Source organism: Ipomoea triloba, chromosome 7 (genome assembly GCF_003576645.1).
Source record: "Ipomoea triloba cultivar NCNSP0323 chromosome 7, ASM357664v1".
Taxonomy (NCBI): Eukaryota; Viridiplantae; Streptophyta; class Magnoliopsida; order Solanales; family Convolvulaceae; genus Ipomoea; species Ipomoea triloba.
Window position 1 is genome coordinate 309,215 of NC_044922.1, and position 21,848 is coordinate 331,062.

The 21,848-nt window shown below is 39.0% G+C and overlaps 5 protein-coding genes across 6 annotated transcripts; 1 reads left to right on the plus strand and 4 right to left on the minus strand.

The window, feature by feature from the left end:
• Nucleotides 1-232: 232 nt before the first annotated feature.
• On the plus strand, nucleotides 233-2,082 carry LOC116024580 (ferredoxin, root R-B1-like). Its single transcript, XM_031265499.1, has 2 exons — nucleotides 233-430; nucleotides 1,486-2,082. The coding sequence occupies exon 2, from the start codon at nucleotides 1,492-1,494 to the stop codon at nucleotides 1,951-1,953; it is 462 nt and encodes a 153-aa protein (XP_031121359.1). The 5' UTR covers nucleotides 233-430; nucleotides 1,486-1,491; the 3' UTR covers nucleotides 1,954-2,082.
• A 19-nt stretch (nucleotides 2,083-2,101) lies between these two features.
• LOC116025364 lies at nucleotides 2,102-4,294 on the minus strand. Its single transcript, XM_031266576.1, has 2 exons — nucleotides 2,653-4,294; nucleotides 2,102-2,569 (listed from the first exon to the last, which is right to left on the minus strand). The coding sequence occupies exons 1-2, from the start codon at nucleotides 4,292-4,294 to the stop codon at nucleotides 2,187-2,189; spliced, it is 2,025 nt and encodes a 674-aa protein (XP_031122436.1). The 3' UTR covers nucleotides 2,102-2,186.
• Nucleotides 4,295-5,776: 1,482 nt separating this feature from the next.
• On the minus strand, nucleotides 5,777-9,960 carry LOC116025045. The gene is made up of 3 exons (XM_031266108.1): nucleotides 9,927-9,960; nucleotides 6,599-8,406; nucleotides 5,777-6,421 (listed from the first exon to the last, which is right to left on the minus strand). Exons 2-3 carry the CDS (start codon nucleotides 8,391-8,393, stop codon nucleotides 5,856-5,858), a joined length of 2,361 nt encoding a protein of 786 aa, XP_031121968.1. The 5' UTR covers nucleotides 8,394-8,406; nucleotides 9,927-9,960; the 3' UTR covers nucleotides 5,777-5,855.
• Nucleotides 9,961-11,524: 1,564 nt separating this feature from the next.
• Nucleotides 11,525-14,008, minus strand: LOC116025069. Of its 2 annotated transcripts, XM_031266138.1 has the most exons (3): nucleotides 13,966-14,008; nucleotides 11,810-13,486; nucleotides 11,525-11,566 (listed from the first exon to the last, which is right to left on the minus strand). In XM_031266138.1, exon 2 carries the CDS (start codon nucleotides 13,457-13,459, stop codon nucleotides 11,942-11,944), a length of 1,518 nt encoding a protein of 505 aa, XP_031121998.1. In that variant the 5' UTR covers nucleotides 13,460-13,486; nucleotides 13,966-14,008; the 3' UTR covers nucleotides 11,525-11,566; nucleotides 11,810-11,941. The 2 variants fall into 2 exon arrangements, with proteins under 2 accessions (XP_031121998.1, XP_031121999.1); XM_031266139.1 differs by lacking the exon at nucleotides 13,966-14,008 and having other exon boundaries at nucleotides 11,810-13,718.
• A 1,234-nt stretch (nucleotides 14,009-15,242) lies between these two features.
• LOC116025062 lies at nucleotides 15,243-18,398 on the minus strand. The gene is made up of 2 exons (XM_031266134.1): nucleotides 16,503-18,398; nucleotides 15,243-15,913 (listed from the first exon to the last, which is right to left on the minus strand). Exons 1-2 carry the CDS (start codon nucleotides 18,289-18,291, stop codon nucleotides 15,357-15,359), a joined length of 2,346 nt encoding a protein of 781 aa, XP_031121994.1. The 5' UTR covers nucleotides 18,292-18,398; the 3' UTR covers nucleotides 15,243-15,356.
• Between the last annotated feature and the right edge of the window lie 3,450 nt (nucleotides 18,399-21,848).

The window sequence follows — 21,848 nt, forward strand, 5'->3', positions numbered from 1 at the left end:
TAATTTTGAAGTACACAGAGTTAATATTGCCTCTACTGAATTTTAATCTCATGATTTTTTATATAGAAAGTTATTATATGTCATCTGAGCATAAAGTGGTTGGTCATTGAAGTGAAGAATTTCGTGGGGCAAAGTGATGAAATAACCAAAGCCAACTCCTTAGTCATGCCAACCAAACGACCCTTAAGGGAGTAAATACACGTGTAAGTATAAAAACCCGTGGAAGGAAAAAAGGTGCGTCACTGACTCACTGTATATATGCAGGCGTGAGGCGATTCGTCGGCTCTGGACGGAGTTTAGATCATCGAGCCATCTGTCTTTCTATAAATCCTCATTTTGGAGCCACTTTTCTAGGCGCTGATTCCTCCACTGTGACGCTTTAATCTCTCATTAGCTCATTCTTGAGTCCACAATCACAAATCCCGTCTTGGTAATCTTCTCATTTCCTCGTTCTTTCCGCCGTTGTTTATTTTCTGTGTTTATCTTTATGAACTCTAAGTAGCATGTTTGATGTTCTTTTGACTTCTCAATCTGAAAATGTTGCGTCTATAGATACGGATTGTTTGAATTTTACTGTTTTAGATTTTCATATATCTGTATGATCTAGGAGTAATTATTGTATTTTTCTGGCGGTTTTGATTTATTAGCATTGCTACATTGGTGTTCCCGTTTAGGTAACAGAGTATTCTTGATATCGTATTGTTTACTTGATTTATAAATGGATTAGAGTAGCATGCAGAACATTTGGGGATTTTTCTTTTCATTTTCAATTTGAAGATTGAGTTATGTAACCTTGGGGAATTTATTGCTAAGTTTAATTTGTTCTTCTTTGGTTGTTCTGATTAAGTATATAGATCTAATGGCTTGTCTAATTAAATTCTTTGATATCTTAATTCAATGTTGATGTTATTGCATAATGGGTTTGGTAAATTTAAAGTCACTTTCTAAGTGATCTGTTGAGCAAGTAGTATGAATGTGGCATATGAGAGGAGTGGCCTTTATGAGAATTACACTATAATAAGCTAATTGGCCAGTTGCATGAATGAGTGTTTTGAAATATTGATTTTATCCAACCATGGTTTTGAGTTCAATCTTTCTTTTTGAATGAAGGAATGGTTATGTGTTGGAGCCACAGATATATTATACAATTTCATTCTTATTTTGCGTTTTTAATCATTTCTGTAATGTATTGGCATCATTCGTTCTTGTTAGAATCTGTGGAAGAGTATCTTAGACTATGATTTCTTCTAGGACTAGGAAGTACACTGGATAGAACATGAATGAATTATTTGGTGAAAAAAATATGGATCAGACCTTTGAGTGTAATGAATTTGGAGGAAAAATATGGATTATGAATTGAGAATAGATAAACATCATATGGATATGCTTGAAGCAAGTATTGCTGTTCCTTGTTTTAATTCTGTATTTGTATCCCTTGAATAATTGTTTATAGTTTTCCTAGCTATTTAAGTGTCATGTTTTCAGGTAAACATGTCGACTGTCGGTCTCCCATCTAGTTGTGTGTCCATTCCTGCAACTCATGCTAGAACTAAGAGTGCCTCTGTCAAGTTCCCATCCTCTCCAGTGTCTATTAAAAGCACCACTAAATCTTTCAGTTTGAACTTGAAAGCTGACTCTCGCTTCAGAGCATCTGCAAATGCTGTATACAAGGTCAAGTTGATAGACCCTGATGGCAACGAGCAAGAGTTTGATGCACCTGCCGATGCTTACATCCTGGACTCTGCAGAGGCGGCAGGGATGGACCTGCCCTATTCTTGCAGGGCTGGTGCATGCTGCACTTGTGCTGGGAAGATCGCATCCGGTTCTGTTGATCAATCTGATGGATCGTTTCTTGATGACAACCAAATGGGAGAGGGATATTTGCTGACTTGTGTCTCTTACCCGACCTCAGATTGTGTGATTCACACTCACAAGGAGGGTGACCTTTTCTAGGTATTACTTCACAGCTTATTCCCTTGTAGCAGTTACATGACTTACAACAGTATGTTAGCTTGTTTTCTCTTCTTTTCTTGAATTGTCAGGATTATGATTCAATTGGCATTGCTTTCCCCCCTTCCAACATTTTTGTTTTGATTGGAATTCACGCCCTTCATATATACATACATAAACATAAAGACCCTCTCACAATGAGAGGAGACGGTCTCTCACAAAAATCATAGTAAGCATTAATTAATCTCGTCATTAGGTTCGAATCCACGTTCACCTCTGAGACTATCTCTTAGCCCAAAATGGGCCATCAAAAGGCGAACAAATGTATGAAACTCTCCACCTTTGGCCAGGTAGTAAACATCTCCTCTGCAATGGCTGGATGCATACACCAGCAGCCCTACCCACACTCGACTCAGACTTGCCCACAACACCCTAGGATTTATTCTTACATCTGATGTCTGGTTTTCAACATCTCTTGTATAAATGCTGCGACACTTGATCAAATCCCTTGCCAGTCCAACGCCCTTAGGCAACACTGATAGATTAATGTTCTCATTTTTATGCATCCCCTCTCTGTACTCATTCACCAAGTATTCGCAAGCTTCCCGTCTTTCTATGTCTGCAGAAATGTATTTACAATGTCATGGATCAGACTAGTTAATCTGTTGGGATTCATTTATAAAACAAAAAACATTTATGTACCTGCATCCTTGAAGGTATTGTCGAGGTCCTTTAGTGTGTGGTCGAATTCTTCCCAACATATATCCTTAAATCTTATTCCTATATGTCCGGGCACAGCAGACGTGATATTCCCTTCCATCACAAGAAGGAACGCCAAATACTCCGAGATTTGTTTGCATAGCCCTGCGTTCGGATCTTCTTCTTCCCCGGTGTCATCCATGGTGAAGAAGTAGCATATCTCTGTAGCGAGATGCAGAGTTAACACGAACTTGGCATAGTAATTCTGCTCGTTCTTGTGGTGCTCAACAGCGGGAAGTATAATCCTATTCATAATTATGGCGAGGTTTTGGGCGTCTTCATCCCCTTCTGCTGTGTGTTTTGACTGTTTTCCTTCCTTCTTCTTGATGTCATATAGAACCAGCTTCTTCAACCTTTGTTCAACCTTGGCAGTAGTTGTGTGCAGACACAAATCGATGCTGTCCTTGAGCGAAACATAGTCTAGTATCGGCTCCACATGTTTCCATCGTCTATTTAAGGAATGGTTGATCAGACTGTACTGTCGGATCTTCCCTGACCAACGCTTCTTCGCCGTAATCAATTCCTTTACTGCGTATATCATTCCCAGAATCGTCTTCTTCACTTGCAGCGACGGGGCCTTTGATGTCATTATTTTAACCATTGTCCACTCAGAGAATATGAGATGAGCAAAAGCTATGGCGTCCAACGCAAGAGCACAACCCAGCAAGTAATAGGTGACTTTAATGTCATGGAGACGAAGGTTTTGTTTGGAATGGCAGAAAAACATCACCGCGGCAGTTACAAGCAAAGCATGAGACACGAACCGGAATATGTATCCCAGGTAATTGTCCCAGTAGTACTGTACGGCAATCATCTTGGTGAACATGGCCTCGTACATGAAATTGAGCTCCACCTCCATAACCTTAAAAGCATCCTCTTCATCTATTCCGGAGAAAAACTCCTTGTCCTTCCCACACTCATCGTCGTGGACAAACGTGTGATCAATGATGAACCCTCTGAACGTTTGGTACCCCTCGTACCCCTTCCGGACAACCTCGTACCCCTTTAGGTCAACCTCGTACTCCTTCTCCACCAACAATTTTTGTCCCTGTTTTCTTGTTTTTTTCCGGATGGATCTCCTTAAAAACGTGAGAGATGCAAGGTGGAGGGAGTGGGTTCGCTCGATACACTTGACGATCCCGACGGCGAAGACGATCGCCGTGGGGACCCGCCATTCGCTTTGGAAGATTTTGAAGGTGAAGAAAACGGAGAGAACCGAGAAGACCTGAACAATGTGGGTGAGCATTTGGCGGCGCCATAAGTTGTTGTCCTCCATGGCCAATGCAGTGATGGTGTGGGGTCCGCCCAGGTGGACTAGCAGAAACGGCGCCCAGAAGGCCAAGATATCGTCGGATTTGTCGCTGCTGTTGATGAGCGTTAAGGCAAAGGTAGCAATGAAGGTTGCGAGGAGATATACGGACCAGATGACCAGAAACATGAAGTTGTTCTTGGACCATCTTCTCATGGGCGCCAGCACAACCAGCACCATTTGAAAGCCAAGGCTAGCCATAACGTAAGCTTGGATTTCCCATTTGTTCATTAAGTCCCTTAGTATGCGTTGAAACTCAAACTCCATAGTCTCCATTGCTGCATGTAGTGTTCTTGATGAGGTCTTATCCTTGTGTGTTCTTGTTATTAACTATTACGACGCACCATAAGGGGTTTCAAGTTATCTTTTGATGGGAGTGGCTTATTGGTTTGTTTTTTTTTTGTTTTTTTGTTTTGTTTTTTTTTTGTTTGAATTGATTAATTTTGAACCATCTAGGCTGGTTATGGCAATCAAAAAAAAAAAAAAAACAGAGAGAGAATATGTATAGGCAAAACAGCCAAGTCACTCAACTGTTTCTTCATTCAAACACCAAAATAGCATAACATGATATGCAAATATTCTTATTAAATTCCTAGCTTTGCTTAAACAATGGATGGTTTTTTGGTTTTTTCTCTCCATTTCCTCTACGTAACGTTATTCTCTTGTCTGATATGATACCACCGGCCACGTACTAGTTTCATAAATTTCTTGTTATATTCTGCTCATTCCTATAAAATCAATACATAATGTTGAGGAACAATATAATGGCTTAAGTAATATTGTTAGATATACGTGCATGTGTAACTAAAGAGTACAGTAATGCTAAATTTATTTTTGAAAAAAGAGTTGGATGGTTGTTGTGACTACCTAGCTCCTTTACAGATTTAATTTGGAGAGAGGCAACCATGATGTCCTCCTCTCCTGATCTTGGGACTTGGGAGGCAATCATGTCATATCCCCTTCCTTGTGCAATTAGTGTTGTAAAAATCGACTTAGGTTCCCTAGGTCGAGGGGATTTTCTCTCTAGGAGTCACTTAATCGGATAGTCGACCTGGCGCCAAACTCAATCGAGATATTATTATTTTTATTATATATATATATGTCCCATTGAGGTGAGAGCATCTCTTAACGTGAGAACATACGGACTTATTCAGTAATGAATAGTAAATTTTTCATGAATGCACAATAATTACTCCAGCTCTGTGACTACTATATGAATGCATAGCATCTACTACATGAATGCACTGTGTATTCATGTAGTAGTCACGGAGCTAGAGTAGTTATTGTGCATTCATGTAGAGCATACGTGCATTACTAAAGAAGTCAACATGTTCTCACGTTAAGAGATGTTCTCACCTGAAAATAAATAAATACACACACGCATATGCCTTGTTTATTTTTTCTTAGTCCACCGCATAAGCTCAATGCGGCCAACTAGAGCCTAGCACATTCTACAGCCTTGATGGCACGCAATGGAGGCCAGAATCATTTTTGAATGAGGTAGTGGCCTCCAACTCTCTCTCTCTCTCTCTCTCTTTTTTAATAATTCCGACTAAGCCTCCATGACATGCTAAATCATCCATTAAAAAGTGTAAATTTATCCAGGTAAAAATATATATATATATATATATATATATATATATATATATATATATATATTTCATATTTTTACTTAGTTTATGTTGTTATTACACATGTTTTTAGTTCAATGTCTCATCAATTGCACAAATTCAATAGTTTATTTAACACACTTTTTACAATATTTAAATTCAATAGTTTATTTAACACACACTTTTTACAGTATTTAAATAAATAAACCTTCAACACATCAAGCCAATTAAGGTAAAAAATTAGGGTTGATTATTTTTTTTAATTTTTCATCTGTAATTTCTTTGTGCAATTCTGCTGCAAGTTTGAATCCACCAGCAGTAGCACCTTCATCCTTGAACGCATCTCTGAGCCCAAAATGAACCATCAAAAGGCGGACAAACGTAAGAAGCTCTCCACCTTTGTTCAGATATTGAACGTCATCTCTGCAATGGCTGGCTCCATATAACAGCATCCCTATCCACACATGACTCACAACTTCCCACAATTCCTCCTCCGAACAGCGATCTTCATCATTGCCCTGTCCGTTTTCAACATCCTGTTCGTTCTGATGAGGATTATTGTTGTCTGCAGGATTTGGTCTGCAGCAGCTTTTCAAATGCTTTGCAAGTTTAATAGCTTCGGACAATATAGACTTATTATCATTAGTTTTTGCAGTAGTTCCATCTTCACTTGGATTTTCGCTGTCATCTTTCAACTTTAATTCTAGCAGCTGTTTACAAACTTCTCCCCGCTTCTTATCTTCCCATTTCATTCTGAGTTTTTCCGACCTTGTGCGCTCCGTATGACATGTATCTGTATGTAATGGCATGGCCGGAGAAGTGGTGACATTAAAAAACATTTAAGGGTGTTTCAAAAAAAAAAAAAAAACATTTAAGGATTCAATTACATTTTGGTTTATAATTGAATGGTGTATTTAACATTTATACCAAAATTCTACAATTTTATAGAGATGGGGGCCGGGGTAGGTACCTGCTGCTGCTGCATTATTGTTTCTGTTCCGGTTGGCAAGGGTAATAATGGCTGCATCCTTGAAGTCACTGAGTTTTGCAGAGATGATGGCGCTGATGTGGCCCAGCAAATGGTGTCCAGGACATCTTGTTTTGGGCAACTCGTCCTTAATTTTTTTAATGGTGTGATCAACTTCTTCCCGGCATATGTCTTTGAATCTCAATCCTATGTTTCCGGGGACTGTGGAAGTGAGTTTCCCCTCCATTGCCAGAAAGTACACCAAATATTCCGAAATATTTCTGCATATCTCTTTATAATTTGGTTCCTTTTTTTCTTTCGCAGGTTTTCCGGTAGTGAAATAGCATATCTCCGTAGCAACATGCCAAATTAACACACAATTGTTGTAGTGATGATAATCCTCCTGGGGAGCGGAACATGACATTAGTTGTTGTTCACCGCCGCCTTGGCCTTCCTCCTCCGGCAGCTTCGCCTTGTTCTTGATGGCACGGAAAAGCCGCTCGAGCAGGTGGCAATCAACCTTCTCAATTTTAGTGTACTGCCACGCATCAAGTCTATCTCTGATGAGGCTCAAGCGGTTGATTATAGTGTCCAACGGTTTCCACCGTTGCTTAGAGGAGTGGTTGATCAAGCTGTATTGTCGGATTCGTTTGGACCAACGTTTTTTGGACCAAACCCATGTATGTATCTTGTGGATGAGTTTCATTATGATCCCCGAAATCCAGCTTCTCATCTGATCACAATAATATCTCTTCTTCTTCTCCTCCTTCATTAGAGCTACAGTCCACTCAGAAAAAACCAGCTTCACATTAGCCACAAAATCTAACACAACTGCACCGCCCAGCAACAGATAAGTAATACAGAGGTAAAGAGGAGTAGCGCCCACTTCGGACTTGTCACAGAAGTAAAACGTGATGATCACCGCTACAAGTAAAACATGAACCACAAATCGGTATGCATATCCGATTGAATTTATCCACTGGACGGCAGCCATCTTGGTGAACATGGACTCATACATGAAGTTGAGTTCCACTTCCAGGATTGCATACGCGGTCTTATGATCTAGCTTCCAAAACACCTCCTTAACCGCCACTAGTTTATCCTCAATGTGGATAAACGCATGATCCAAGATGAATCCTTTGAAGAGTTTGTAGTATATGTAACCGCTGTGGATGATCTCCATTTTGTCCGGATTATTCGCCACCAACGCCTCCTCCGTTTCCTTACTTAAAGAAGAAGAAGAAGGATTATTTTCGAGCATTGACCTCCTCATATGGTACACAGATGCCAAGTAAAGGGAGTGGATCCGTTCAGTGTACTTCACAATTCCGGCTGAGAAGACGATCCAGGCGGAGATGGCTAAGCAGCGGTGGTTGTAGATTTTGTAGCGGTAGAAAACAAGGAGAACGGAGAAAGACTGAACAATGAGGGTGAGGAGTTGGCGGTGCCATAAGTTGTTGTCTTCTATGTCGAAGGAGGTGATGGCGTGGGGGCCGCCCAAGTGGAGCAAGAGGAAGGGTGCCCAGAAAGCCTCCAGGAGGGACGATTGGTCGTCGGAGTTGCTATTGATGAGGGCTATGCCGAAGGTGGCAAAGTAGTCGGCAAGTAAATAGGCACACCAGATTTTTATATGGGTGGACCCTCTCTTTCTCCTTTTTCTCAACGGCCCAAGGAATTCCAGCACGCACTGGAACCCAAGACTAGCCACAACAATGGCATAGATGTTCCAGTTCCCCCATATCCGCTGCACAAACTTTTGAATATGTCTAAGTGGAATCATCATCGTTGGCGTCGTCATCTCCGACTCTATACTATATCATAGTGGAAAAGAGATAATCAGAACCAACCTAGCTAACACCTCCACAAAATTGAGTGTTGTCCCCTTATAGTAATTCCAATAAACAAAAAATTGAATGGCATGTTTGGTTGGATAGAAAATAGTTTCCAAAAAGTTGAGGAAAATGAAAGATTATGTTGTTTGGTTGGATGGAAAATGATTTCCATGGAATTTGACTTTCCAAAGAAGAAGGAAAACAAATTCCTTAGTAGAGTTAGGTATTTTGTTTTCTAAGGGAGGTGGGAAGAAAGTATAAGCTTTGGACTATTTTACCCTCAACCAACTTTATTAATTACACATGTATATATCGCCAAATCATTATTTCTAAGGGCATATTGGTCTTTATATTCATAATTCCTTACCATTCAAAATCCAACCAAACAATGGAATTTATATTCCCAGTAATTTCTTTTCCACCAACCAAACGTGGAATTTGTTTTCCTGGTAATTTGTTTTCCATGGAATTTGAATTTCATTTTCTTCAAATATTTTCCAGCGAACCAAACGGGCTGTAAGAGTTTAATTGGAGGAATTGAAATTCCATAATACATCAAAACAAAGTTTAGAGTGTGAGAATCAAATTGTCCCGATAATAATCTTAACATTTTATAAGTCCTTATAGTAATTCAATTCGTTCTTACAAAATAATGTAATTTGAATTTATATTTTTGCTAAGATCAAACGCTTATCACTTACACTAAAAGCTATAGCCTAGCTAGTGGTGAAGGCACAACTCTATTTCTTTATAGACGACCACCTTAGCGGCATAAATGGTAAGGGTTTGATTTAACAAGTCGTACCAGAGCCAGGTTATTAGGGGTTTGAGTGCCAGTAAAATTGGTTGGTCTCGTAAAGACCAAGTCTAGCACCATGTGACTAGGAGATAATTGTGCGGAGATAAGTAAAAGCTAAAGGTCAAGTCCAGCACATCGTGTCTGGAAAATGTGATGGCTGTTTATAAGGAAATAAATTTACGCATTCACTACTAGCTATAGCTTTTGGCATAAGGGGTATGTGCTTGATTCTAACAATTTTATTTCCACTTCATTCATTTTCTAGGAAACTAAGCTACATGCAATTTCTTTCCACATAATTCCCTCCTTACGATCAAACGGAAGCAACACTGGATTTACTCATATCATGTATATTTTTCTGATTGATTGCGGTATGTATTCTGGGTCTTCAATTTATAATTAGTTTGATTTCTAAATTTTATAAGTTTTATTGGCATTACTATACTTTTTAAATACATTAGCAAGAAATAAGCCATCCAATAACCAAAAACAATTAAATTAAATTACATAAATCTAGACAAAACAATGCCCACATATAGTATTAGCAATGAATAACAGACTTAAACCATTTGGAGGATTAGAGTATTTAAATCATTAATTAAGCATATATATGTATTGTTTAGCTCATGGCTGCAACATATTAGAAGGCATATATATAACACAGAGATATGTATACACATATAAAATGGAGTAAGCTTACCTGGTTCCTGTGTTATTGATGATGTATGTGCAGTGGTGTTACCCTTGTGTACTTTTGTTATGAATTATTGCAAAGTATATATGTGTATATATAGAAAAGAATATAATATAGGCAAAACAGTCAAGTCACTCAACTGTATGTTTCTGAATTCAAACGCCAAAAATAGAATGTGAATATTCCTATTCCTGCCTTTCCTTGAACAATGGTTTCTCTCCATTTCCACGACGTTAGTTATACTCTTGTGTGCTACCACGAGTTTCACGAGTACTTCCCTGCACAATTTTCTTATTCTATTATTCTTCTTCTCATATGTATATATATATATAAACTGGTGCACACATTCTATTACATGAATGGTCAAGATTAATTAAGATTCTAAGTTGAAGTGTATGAACCGTGGTTAAATGTGTGCAAACAGGGTAGGTAGGTGTGTCAATCAATTTAGACCATTAAAATTTATTAGATTGATGTACAAGATTTAGTCTCACAATCTCATCTAAGTGATCTCATATAGAAACCTCCCCACACACGTGTATATATATATATATATATATATAACACATGCGCAAGGGGGCCGCCTAGGGCCTTATGCAACGTTGATGGCAATGGAGATTGCAATTATTTTTGAATGAGGTATTGGCCTCCAATTCTTTTTTTTTTTTAATTTGATAATTCCAACTAAGACTCCATGTAACGTGCTACATCATCAATTAAAAAAGTGTAAATTTATCGTGGTAAAAAAATATAAATTACATATTTTTACATAGTATATGTTGTTATTACACATGTTTTTAGTTCAATGCCTAATCAATTGCACAAATCCAATAAATTCAATAGTTTATTTAATATACACTTTTTACCGAATTTATTTAAAACGAAAAAAAAAAAATAAAACAAAAATACTTGGACACATCAAGCTAATTAAGGTAAAAAATCAGAGGTGATTATTTTAGGGAGAAAATGTCGTAATTTTATATCTGTAATTACTTTGTGCAATTCTTCTGCAAGTTTGAATCCAGCAGCAGCACCACCTTCATCCTTGAACGCTTCTCTGAGCCCAAAATGAACCATTAAAAGGCGGACAAACGTAAGAAGCTCTCCACCTTTGTTGAGATATTGAACGTCGTCTCTGCAATGGCTGGCTCCATACAACAGCATCCCTATCCACACATGACTCACAACTTCCCACAATTCCTTCTCGGAACAATAATGATCTTCATGATTGTCCTGTCTGTTTGGGTGGGCGAGTTCCTCTGCTGAACCCGGATTTTCAACATCATTATTATTATTATTGTTGCCTGCAGGATTTGGTGGTCCCTCTGGATCTTGTCCACAGCACCTTTTCAAATGCTTTGCAAGTTTAATATAACCCGGAATTTCAACATCCTGTTCGTTCTGAGGATTATTGTTGTCTGCAGGATTTGGTCGTCCCTCTGGATCTTGTCTGCAGCAGCTTTTCAAATGATGTGCAAGTTCAATAGCTTTGGACAATATGGACTTAGCATAATCATCATCACTTCCATTTTTGCTGCGGTCTCTCAACTTCAATCGTAGCAGCTGTTCACAAACTTCTCCTCGCTTCTTATCTTGCCATTTCATTTTCAGTTTTTCCCACCTTGTGCGCTTCCTTTTACATCTATCTGTATGTAATGGTGGTGACATGATATGATATGATGCATGTATAAACGGATACTACATAATAGTACTTGAAAAAAAGGTCCCATGCATTAAAAATTAGATACTTAGCTTCATTCTCATTTTAATGTATTTAAGTTCCCATTATATACCTTTCTTAACTCCTATTTTTAGGTAATTAAGTTTATTAACACATTAGCTAGTTTTAGATAGGGTAAAAAAAATAAAATTAATTTAAAAAAAATTACCTTCTTCCCAAAATCTTGTTTTGGACAACCCGTCCACAATTTCATTAATGGTGTGTTGAACTTCTTCCCAGCATATGTCTTTGAATCTCAACCCTATGTTTCCGGGGACTGTGGACGTGAGTTTCCCCTCCATTACCAGAAAGTACACCAAATATTCCGAAATATTTCTGCATATTGTCTATTATTTGGATCTTTTATTTTCGCAGGTTGTCCGGTGAAATAGCATATCTCCGTAGCAACATGCCAAATTAACACACAATTGTCGTATTCATGATGAACCTTCGGAGGTTGTTCATCACCGCCGCCCTGGCCTTTAGTCTGTGTTCCCTCCTCCTGCTGCTGCTGATTTGCCTTGTTGTTGATGGCATGGAAAAGCCGCTTGAGCAGGACGTTCCCAACCGGCTGAATTGTAGTGTACTGCCACGCATCAAGTTTCTCTCTGATGAGGCCGGAGCGGTTGATTATTTTGTCCAACGGTTTCCACCGTTGCTTAAAGGAGTGGTTGATCAAGCTGTATTGTCGGATTTCTTTGGACCAACGTTTTGTGGACGAACCCCATGTGTTTATAGTGTTGATGCCTTTCATTATCCACTTTCTCTCTTCACTGGGCTTCTCCATCATTAGAGCTACAGTCCACTCAGAGCAAACCAGCTTCACAATAGACACCAAGTCTAACACAACTGCACCGCCCAGCAAGATGTAGGTAATAGAGATGTGAATAGAACTAGCTCGGGACTTGTCACACAAGTAAAACGTGATGGTCACCGCTACAAGTAAACCATGAACCACAAATCGGTATGCATATTCGATTGAACTTATCCACTGGACGGCAGCCATCTTGGTGAACATGGAGTCATACATGAAGTTGAGTTCCATTTCCAGGATTTTATACGCGGTCTCAGGATGTTTTAGCTCCAAAAACACCTTCTTAACCGCCTTTAGTTTATCCTCAATGTGGATAAACGCATGATCCAAGATGAATCCTTTGAAGAGTTTGTAGTATATGTAACCGCTGTGGATGATCTCCATTTTGTCCGGATTATTCGCCACCAACGCCTCCTCCGTTTCCTTACTTAAAGAAGAAGAAGAAGAAGAATTGTTTTCGAGCATTGACCTCCTCATATGGGGCACAGATGCCAGGAAAAGGGAGTGGATCCGTTCAGCGTACTTGACAATTCCGGCGAAGAACACAATCCCGGCGGAGATGGCTAAGCAGCGGTGGCGGTAGATTTTGTAGCGGTAAAAAACAAGGAGAACGGAGAAAGACTGAACAATGAGGGTGAGGAGTGGGCGGTGCCATAAGTTGTTGTCTTCTATGTTGAAGGAGGTGATGGCGTGGGGGCCACCCAAGTGGAGCAAGAGGAAGGGTGCCCAGAAAGCCTCCAGGAGGGAGGATTGGTCGCCGGGGGCGTCTTCCTCGTTGGAGTTGCTATTGATGAGGGCTATGCCGAAGGTGGCAAAGTAGTCGGCAAGTAAATAGGCACACCAGATTGTGAGGTGGGTCGGCACTTTCTTTCTCCTTTTTCTCAACGGCGCAACGAATTCCAGCACGCACTGGAACCCAAGACTTGCCACAACAATGGCATGGATGTTCCAGTTCCCCCATATCCGCTGCAGTAACTTTTGAAATTGTTTAAGCGGAATCATCATGGTAGGTTAGTTGGCGCCGTCATTCATCTATATCATATCATAAGTTATAGGGTAATTGTAAAATTTCTTTTTGAGTGTTGGTGATAGAAACTTTTTGTCCTAAGTTATTATTATTGGTATTCACTTTTTGTGTTTTTGTGTACACTTCTAGTCACTGAATTATACTAAAATTGCAAATTTCTATCTCTAATGTTTTTTAATAAAGGGACCAAAAGTGAGTATCACCCACACAAACAAATTCTACAATTATCCTATAACTTACGGACCAAAAATGCAATTTTTTCAAAAAAAAAAAAAAAAAAAAAGTAAATTACATAAATCTAGACAAAAGAATGCCCACATACAGTATTAGGACTTAAAACCATTTGGAGGATTAGAGTATTAAATCATTAATTAAGCATATATGCATTGTTTAGCTCATGGCTGCAACACATTAGCATGCATATATATGACACAGAGACATCAGACATATATATATGTACACATATAAAATGGAGTAAGCTTACCTGGCCTGCAGGTTCCTCTGTTATTGATGATGTGGTGTTACCCTTGTGTACTTTTGTTATGAATTATTACAAAGTATATATGCATGTGTATATATAGAAAAGAATATAGGCAAAACAATCAAGTCACTCAAGTGTTTGTTTCTTAATTCAAACGCCAATGTGAATATTCGTATTCCTGCCTTGAGCAATGGTTTCTCTCCATTTTATTCACATACAACGTTAGTTATACTCTTGTGTGCTACCACGAGTGTCACGAGTACTTCCATGCACAATTTTCTTATTCTATTCTTCTTCTCATATATATATATATATATATATACACACACACACACATTTGTTTTTGCGTTCTAATGTGAGATTATGTAAACAACTGCATGAGTGCATACATTCTATTACATAAAACCCTGAGAGTAGTTAGTTATTGTGCATTCATGTAGTAAGTAAATTGTGTGTACTCGTGTAGATTTCATGATCTCAGGTTAAGCATAATTCTCATTTGCACGCAACTATATATTTCTATAGTTTTGTTGTGCATGCATGTGCGGGAAGGTGATCCTGAAGTTCCTAAAACTTCTTGTCTCAACATTTTGATGAAAATAATAAATATTGAGATGTGTCTCGAATCTCATCACCCTTTTCTAAAGTTTTGGTGAAGACAACCAAACGGGAATAGGGCTGTTTATAATTTATTGACTTGTATTTCTTACCTAAACTCAAATTGTGTGATTCATCATAATTCTAAGAAGGAGATCGAGTGACCTTCAATTCTCTGCCCATTACTTTTAGGATTTTATATATACCGTTGTGAATTGTGATTTAATATCAATATGTTATCGTTTTTTCTTGGTTTCCTTTGATATCTCAGTATTAATATAATATAATGCTTTGATTAGAAAGAAAAATATTATACATATTCTTTTTATTTTATTTTATTTTATTTTTTACTTTAGGCTAATTTGACACACTTGGATTAATCTAAAAAAAAAAAAGTGAGTTATCACCTTAATTTCCTTTATTTTCTCTTTCTCCAAATATTCAGACAATTGACGAGTATGAGACTTCCATTTATAATGTTCTGATTAGAAAATGATATTTTCATTGTAGGGCAGAGTATTGCCCATAGACAAATGTTGTAACTCTTTATTTTTATCTGTAAGTATCCACGAATTAAAGTTAATTAGATTAAGTCTTTATATAATAAAAATGAAAAAAATTAATATTACACTAGAACAATGTTCACCACTTCACCTAATGCATACCATGAATTAGTAAAGATGAGTTTCCTCATCATCCAACAAAATTCAATCTTTGAAAAATGTTATTTATTACAAATTTAGCATGTTGACCTCCAAAAAAAATTGGCATATAATTTTTAAATACAAAAACAAGAGTTAAGGTAAAAAATTAGAGATAATTTTAGGAAGGAAATGTAATAAGTTTTTATGTTGATGAATTACTTGGTGCAATTCCGCTTCAAGTTTGAATCCACCTTCAATTTTGAAGGCATCTGTGAGGCCAAAATGAACCATCAAAAGGCGCACAAACGTAAGAAGCTCTCCACCTTTGTTAAGATATTGAACGTCGTCTCTGCAATGGCTGGCTCCATATAACAGCAGCCCTACCCACACATGTCTCAGAATTTCCCACAATTCCTTCTCCGAACAACTATTGTCGTCTGGTCTGTTTGGATTATTATGATGGCTGCACTGTTCTTCTGCTGGATTTTCAACATCACCTGGGCTGCAACAGCAGCTTTTCAAATGCTTTGCCAGTTTAACAGCTTCCGGCAATATCGACTTTAGGTAATAATCATTTTCACTTTTGTTTTCCTTTTCTGGAAACCCATCTAGCAGCCATTTACAAGCATCTTTCCGCTTCTTATCTTCCCATTTCCTGCTCACTTGTTCCAACCTGCTGCGCTTCCTATCACATGTATCTGCATCTGTATCTGTATATATATGGATGACAGTAAAACTCATTATATATTGGTAATTTCTTTTTTCTCTTTTTGGAGAACTCGGAAGCACTATTTGAAAGTGTGCACCGATATAGTAACCCTGGGGGTGAGCAACCTATCCATCCGAATAACCAAAAAACCAATGAAATTTTTTAACTAGCATAACCGATCGAGGTAAACAATATAACCGACCGAAAAACAAACCAGTTCAGTCGATTATGTTGGTTACCATTGAAAATTAAAATCGAACAGTTAACAGAGTATCCGTGATCCTACCCAGCAAACGATGGCAAGCAGTAAACTTGCTTGAGGGAAACTCATAACCCTGGTATGTACTATTGTCTGTGACCTTAACCGACAAAAGATCACATGGAAATAAATCAGCCTACTGACTCAAATTAAGAAAACTAATAGGTTGTGAAAGTAGTTATAAACAGCATTCTAATAAGAAAAAAGAAAGCTAATAGGTTATTTCTATTGGGTCAAACTTATGGTAACCACAATCTAATAAACTTGACTAGGGTTGTGCAAAAATTTAGTAATTTTATAGATAGATGCCTGGTGGAGGTAAGTATAGTACCTGCATGGTTGTTTTTCCAGTTGGTGATGGTGCAGAAATCCTTGAAGTCCTCCATTTTTGCAGAGGCCATGTGTTTGATGTAATCTAAGAAATAATTGTTTTTCCCAATAACAGCTGCAGAGTCTAACCTGGCCTTGAGTTCCTCACGTGTGTGTTTAACTTCTTCCCAACAAATGTCTCTGAATCTCATCCCTATGTTCCCGGGGACTGTCGACGTGAGTTTCCCCTCCATCACCAGAAAATACACCAAATATTCCGAGATATTTCTGCATATTTTCCGGTTTGGATCATCCTCCTTTCCACTGTCTATGCTGAAATAGAATATCTCCGTAGCAACATGCCAAATCAACACGCAATCGTCGTAGTCCTTATAACGAACCTCCCGAGTCGGCGGCAGTTCTCCGCCGCCGCCGCCGTCTTTAGCCTCATCGGTTTCCGCCCTCTTCTTGATGTACTGGAAAACCTGCTCCAATAGGCCGCACCCAACCGATTCCGTTATAGTATACCGCCACGCGTCAAGCCGCTCGGTGAGCCCGGATTTTTCGGCGATTGGATCAATCAACGGCCACCCTTGTTTTATGGAGTGATTGATCAAGCTGTACTGTCGGATTTCGTTGGACCAACGACGCCTCGAGGAAATCCAGGTAGTTATAGCCTTGATTGTTTTGATTATCTTATGGTTTCTCTTCAGCCCAGAAATCCAGCTCTCTTTCTTTCCCGGGCTTGCTTTACATTTCTCCACATCCTCCAACATTATAGCTACAGTCCACAAAGAAAACACGAGCTTGGCGAGCGCTACGAAGTCCAAGAAAATCGCACCGCCCAGCAAGAGATAGGTGATAGAGATATCAAGATCGTCAGCTTGGAGCTTGGGGAAGAAGACGAATATGAGCGCGACGGCTAGAAGTAAAGCATGAACCACAAACCGGTATCCATACCCGAATGAACTCATCCATTGGACCGCCGCCATTTTGGTGAACAAGGCATCGTACATGAAATTGAGTTCAATTTCCAGGACTTTATACGCCTCCTTGTGGTCCAGCGTCATGAACAAGTCCTTGACGGCCTCCAATTTCCCCTCGATGTGGCTAAACCCGTGATCCATGATGAATCCTTTGAAGAATTGGAAGTAGGTGTACCCCATCTGGATTATCTCCAGCTCGCGATCCACCGCCTCCTCTGATCCTTGAAAGGTTGGTTTTAGCTGGTATGAGAGGGTATCCTCACTGGAACTTTCCAGCATTGACTTTTTCATATGGGACAGAGATGCCATATAAAGGGAGCGGGTCCGTTCAGCGTACTTGATAATCCCGGCGAAGAAGATGATCCCGGTGGGGATAAGTAATTCCCGGTAGATATAGATTTGGAAGCGGTAGAAAACAAGGAGAACGGAGAGAACCTGAACCAAGAGAGTGAGGAGGTGGCGGTGCCATAAGTTGTTATCCTCCAAGTCGAAGGAGGTGATGGTGTGAGGGCCGCCCAGGTGGAGCAAGAGGAAGGGTGCCCAGAAGGCGGCGATGCGGGACGATTTGGGCCCGAGGTCTTCCGCACTGCTGTTGATGAGACCAATGGAGAAAGTGGCGAAATAGTCGGCGAGCAAATACACAGACCAGATAATCAGGTGAGTGGAGCTTTTCTTGCTCCGTTTTCTCACCGGCGCAAGGAATTCCAGTATTCCCTGGAAGGCAAGGCTGGCCACAACAATGGCTTGGATGTTCCATTTCCCCCATATTGACTTCAGTAGCTTTTGAATGGCTGCAAGAGGAAACACCGTCGTCGGCGTCTTCATCCACCACCGCTCTGATCTCCGATTCTCTGATCTGATCTGATCTTTACAGCTACAAAGAGACCAGACAAATATTTTTCTACTTAACTTTAGCTTAACAATAATAGAATAATATGAATATACAAAAAATTAAAATCATATATATTCTAATAGGGTGTCCATGTTTTGGTTACTAATCATCAGTACATTGATATAATATAGAAGAGAATATATGCAAGCTAGTAGAGTTACTCAACTTCTCCTTCATCCAAACACAACAATATTATTCCTACCTTTGCTTACACAATGGTTTTCCTCTCCCTTTCCACAGTCATATTCTCTCCTCTTCAACTTTCCCACCATGAGAGTCACCATTGGTTGGATAAGAAATTCTTTATTTTACTGCTAAGCTAGCAATCAATATTTAAAAGTGTACACTGAGTTAAACTCATTTTGCAATCCTAGCAAGCAAATGGACAATAAAACAGCCTAAGTTGTTCATATTTGATTGATTTAAGTAAAAAAAGTTAATAAATAACTCATACTGAGTTCATACATAAAACAGCAGAAAGAAAATAAGGAATTGAATCAAAATAGTCAGCTCTCATGTCCTCAGCAAAAGTAAGAGCATTCCGAGCAAGAGCATGAGCCACCGCATTACCACCACGGGGAATATGACGAAAGTGAACCATGGATAGCAGACGCAACAAAGCACGAATATCGTCAATGATGGAACCAAAAGGTGAAATATTCGAACCATCCCTGACCGCATGTGTAACCAGTTGTGCATCTGTTTCAAGAACAACCCTTTGCCACCCCTTCTCTTTAATCCAACTCAAAGCTTCCCTAGCCCCCATTGCCTCAGCCTCGCGAACCGTATACAAACCCCCCTTGGCAAACATTACCACACCCAACACAGTCCCATCCCCTGCCCGGACACACCATCCAAAACCCATGCGGCTCCTCTCATAGTCCATTGCTGCATCAATACTTATAAATATAGCATCATGGGGTATAGAAACAGCAAGCTGCTCAGTGGACTGCAGAACTTTCATGAGAGTATTAGCACGAACCTCCTGCCAACTTCCAATATAGGTGAGAGCTCTGAACACAATTGTACCCGGGTCCGCCGAAGTATGATTCCAGACTATAGCATTTCTGGCTTCCCAGATCGCCCAACATACCGACACCACCTTTTCGATACTGAATCGAATTTTAAATATTCAACTATCCAATCTATCTTATGACAACTATTATATTCATATATTCTATTCTAATAGTGTGTGTGACGGGAGTCGATCGATCAGGAAGGTCATGCCACCACTGGCTCCATCAGGTTGTGATTTGTCTTGAATAATACTTACACTCTCCCAAAAGTTTAATTTTCATCATTCTTAGCTTTTTCAGAGTTCTAATAGAAGTAATGAATAACAAGAGTATGTCAAGATATGATGATTCTTGAAACATAATGCATTGTAGCAAGTTTGGTTTATTGTTGCAAATTAATTAAATTTTGATTTCTCGCTACATGTACATGTTGGTTTTATGATCACCAAAATAGTCAATCGGCGGACCAACACTACAGAAAACTCACATTGAATACTCCCGGAAAATTGTTTTATTGCTCTTGTATGTGTGAAAAATGCCTAACCGATGTTCAGAGTTTCTTTCTCCTATTTATACAAGGAAAAAGAAGTCTAGCTAAATTAGATAAGCTCAATCAACAATAAATACATTTAATTCTTTTCCTTATTGCTCTCAGATTTTCCTCCATCTTTCGAGAGATCCACACCGAATCTTATTCCAGATATGATCCGGGGTAGTCACTCGACGGGTCAACACAACCGATCTAATGAAAAATAAAATGTAAAAAATATATGGAAACAAGAGCTTTATTTATTGTATTTTGTACATGTAATACTATGTAAAGAAGCCAATAGTAAATAGGTGATAATGGTGATAAATGGGTGATTAATGGGACGTAATAGGTGATAAATGGGAAATAAGTGTGTTATAACTTGGGTAATAAAGGGGTAGTTAATTGGGGGCTTAAGAAAGAATAATTAGCTAGCTAGCTAGGGAGCGGATTGGTCACATCCTGAGTGTTGACTACCGAGTTTGAGACCTGAATACTTGTTAAGTAGTACTTGTCGGGTGCTTATGCTAAGTATCCATCTCAGTAATCATAGTAATCAATATACATGCAAGGCCACTTAATGTTGAATGTATATATAAATAAAATTAATGAAATAGGGCATGAAACTGGACCCACCAACATAATCTGTGAACCATTCGTTCTCTGACTCCAAAATGGGCCATCAAAAGGCCGATCGAACATATGTAATAATAAAGAACATGATATATGTACTCTTTCTATATAATTCCTGCCATGAAGTATATATAACTCCCTTACAGCACGTTTGGTTCACGGAATGAATTTTAAAGGAATAGGAATACTATTCCATAAGGAATGGAATAGGTTGCGTTTGGTTCGCGGAAGGAATAGACTTGGGAATTGTATTCCAGCGTTTGGTTCGCGGAAAGAATAGAAATGGAATATATATTTAAAAGACATAAATGCCCTTGTACAAAATAATAATAATAATAATAATAATAATAATAATTATTATTATTATTATTATTATGATTATTGTTGTTGTTGTTGTTGTTGTTGTTGTTGTTGTTATTATTATTATTATTATGTATAATTGCAGCAAAACGTTTTGGACTCCATTACCATGACCATACAAGCACATTATATGCAAGATGATTACAAAAATATGCATGAATTGGGATATCAAAAATTTATAAGGAATATTACTGATAACTATACAATAATTGGAAGCATAGAGAATAGAAGACTCAAAAATAAACCCTAAAAACCTCCACGTTTACACTCTTAGAACTCCCTTCCCCAAACGGCCGCTCAAAGTCGCCGCCCCAATCTTCCCACTCATCCTCCGGAATCCGCATGATCTCCTCGGCGAACTTCTGGTCGTGAATCCGACGGTGAAGATCGTCTCGGATTTTCTTGAACTCCGTCACCGAAGGCTTCCTGGAGTTGGAGGTGGAATGCGAATTCGAAGTCGGACTCCATGGCTTCCGCCGCCATGAGTTCACGGCGTTGCGCGGTGGCGAGAGCTTGGAGGTCGTCGGAGTTTGTACCAACCGACATTATACTGCGCTTTGTTTGGTGATCGGTGATGCGATGAGTTTTAGGTTTAGGTGTGCGAGTGTGCGACAGAGAGATGATGCGATGAATTCAATCTGGAAAAAAAATGATGCGATGAATTCAATCTGGAAAAAAATGAGCTCTAAAAATTTTTAGGTTTAAATAAGGGTAAAAAAGAAATAATAAAAAATACCTATTCCTGAGCTCTCAGGAATAGGTTAATACCGGGGGGCCCTGGTAATAGCTATTACCCTTGCAAGGGTAATAGCTCATTTCCAGGAACATTATTCCTGGGAATACAATTGCGAACCAAACAACGGAATAGGTTATTACTAGTAATGCTATGTCATTCCCTACCTATTCCGTGAACCAAACAACCCATTAGTTTGATTGAAATGAGACTTGAATA

Bases quoted from the DNA above. Each gene is read 5' to 3' on its own strand.
- LOC116024580 (XM_031265499.1), top strand. From the start codon at position 1,492: ATGTCGACTGTCGGTCTCCCATCTAGTTGTGTGTCCATTCCTGCAACT.
- LOC116025364 (XM_031266576.1), bottom strand. From the start codon at position 4,294: ATGGAGACTATGGAGTTTGAGTTTCAACGCATACTAAGGGACTTAATG. The intron at 2,570-2,652 runs GTACATAAATGT...ACATTTCTGCAG, and splicing joins CAATACCTTCAAGGATGCAG to ACATAGAAAGACGGGAAGCT.
- LOC116025045 (XM_031266108.1), bottom strand. From the start codon at position 8,393: ATGACGACGCCAACGATGATGATTCCACTTAGACATATTCAAAAGTTT. The intron at 6,422-6,598 runs GTACCTACCCCG...CATTACATACAG, and splicing joins CAATAATGCAGCAGCAGCAG to ATACATGTCATACGGAGCGC.
- LOC116025069 (XM_031266138.1), bottom strand. From the start codon at position 13,459: ATGATGATTCCGCTTAAACAATTTCAAAAGTTACTGCAGCGGATATGG.
- LOC116025062 (XM_031266134.1), bottom strand. From the start codon at position 18,291: ATGAAGACGCCGACGACGGTGTTTCCTCTTGCAGCCATTCAAAAGCTA. The intron at 15,914-16,502 runs GTACTATACTTA...ATATATATACAG, and splicing joins CTGGAAAAACAACCATGCAG to ATACAGATGCAGATACATGT.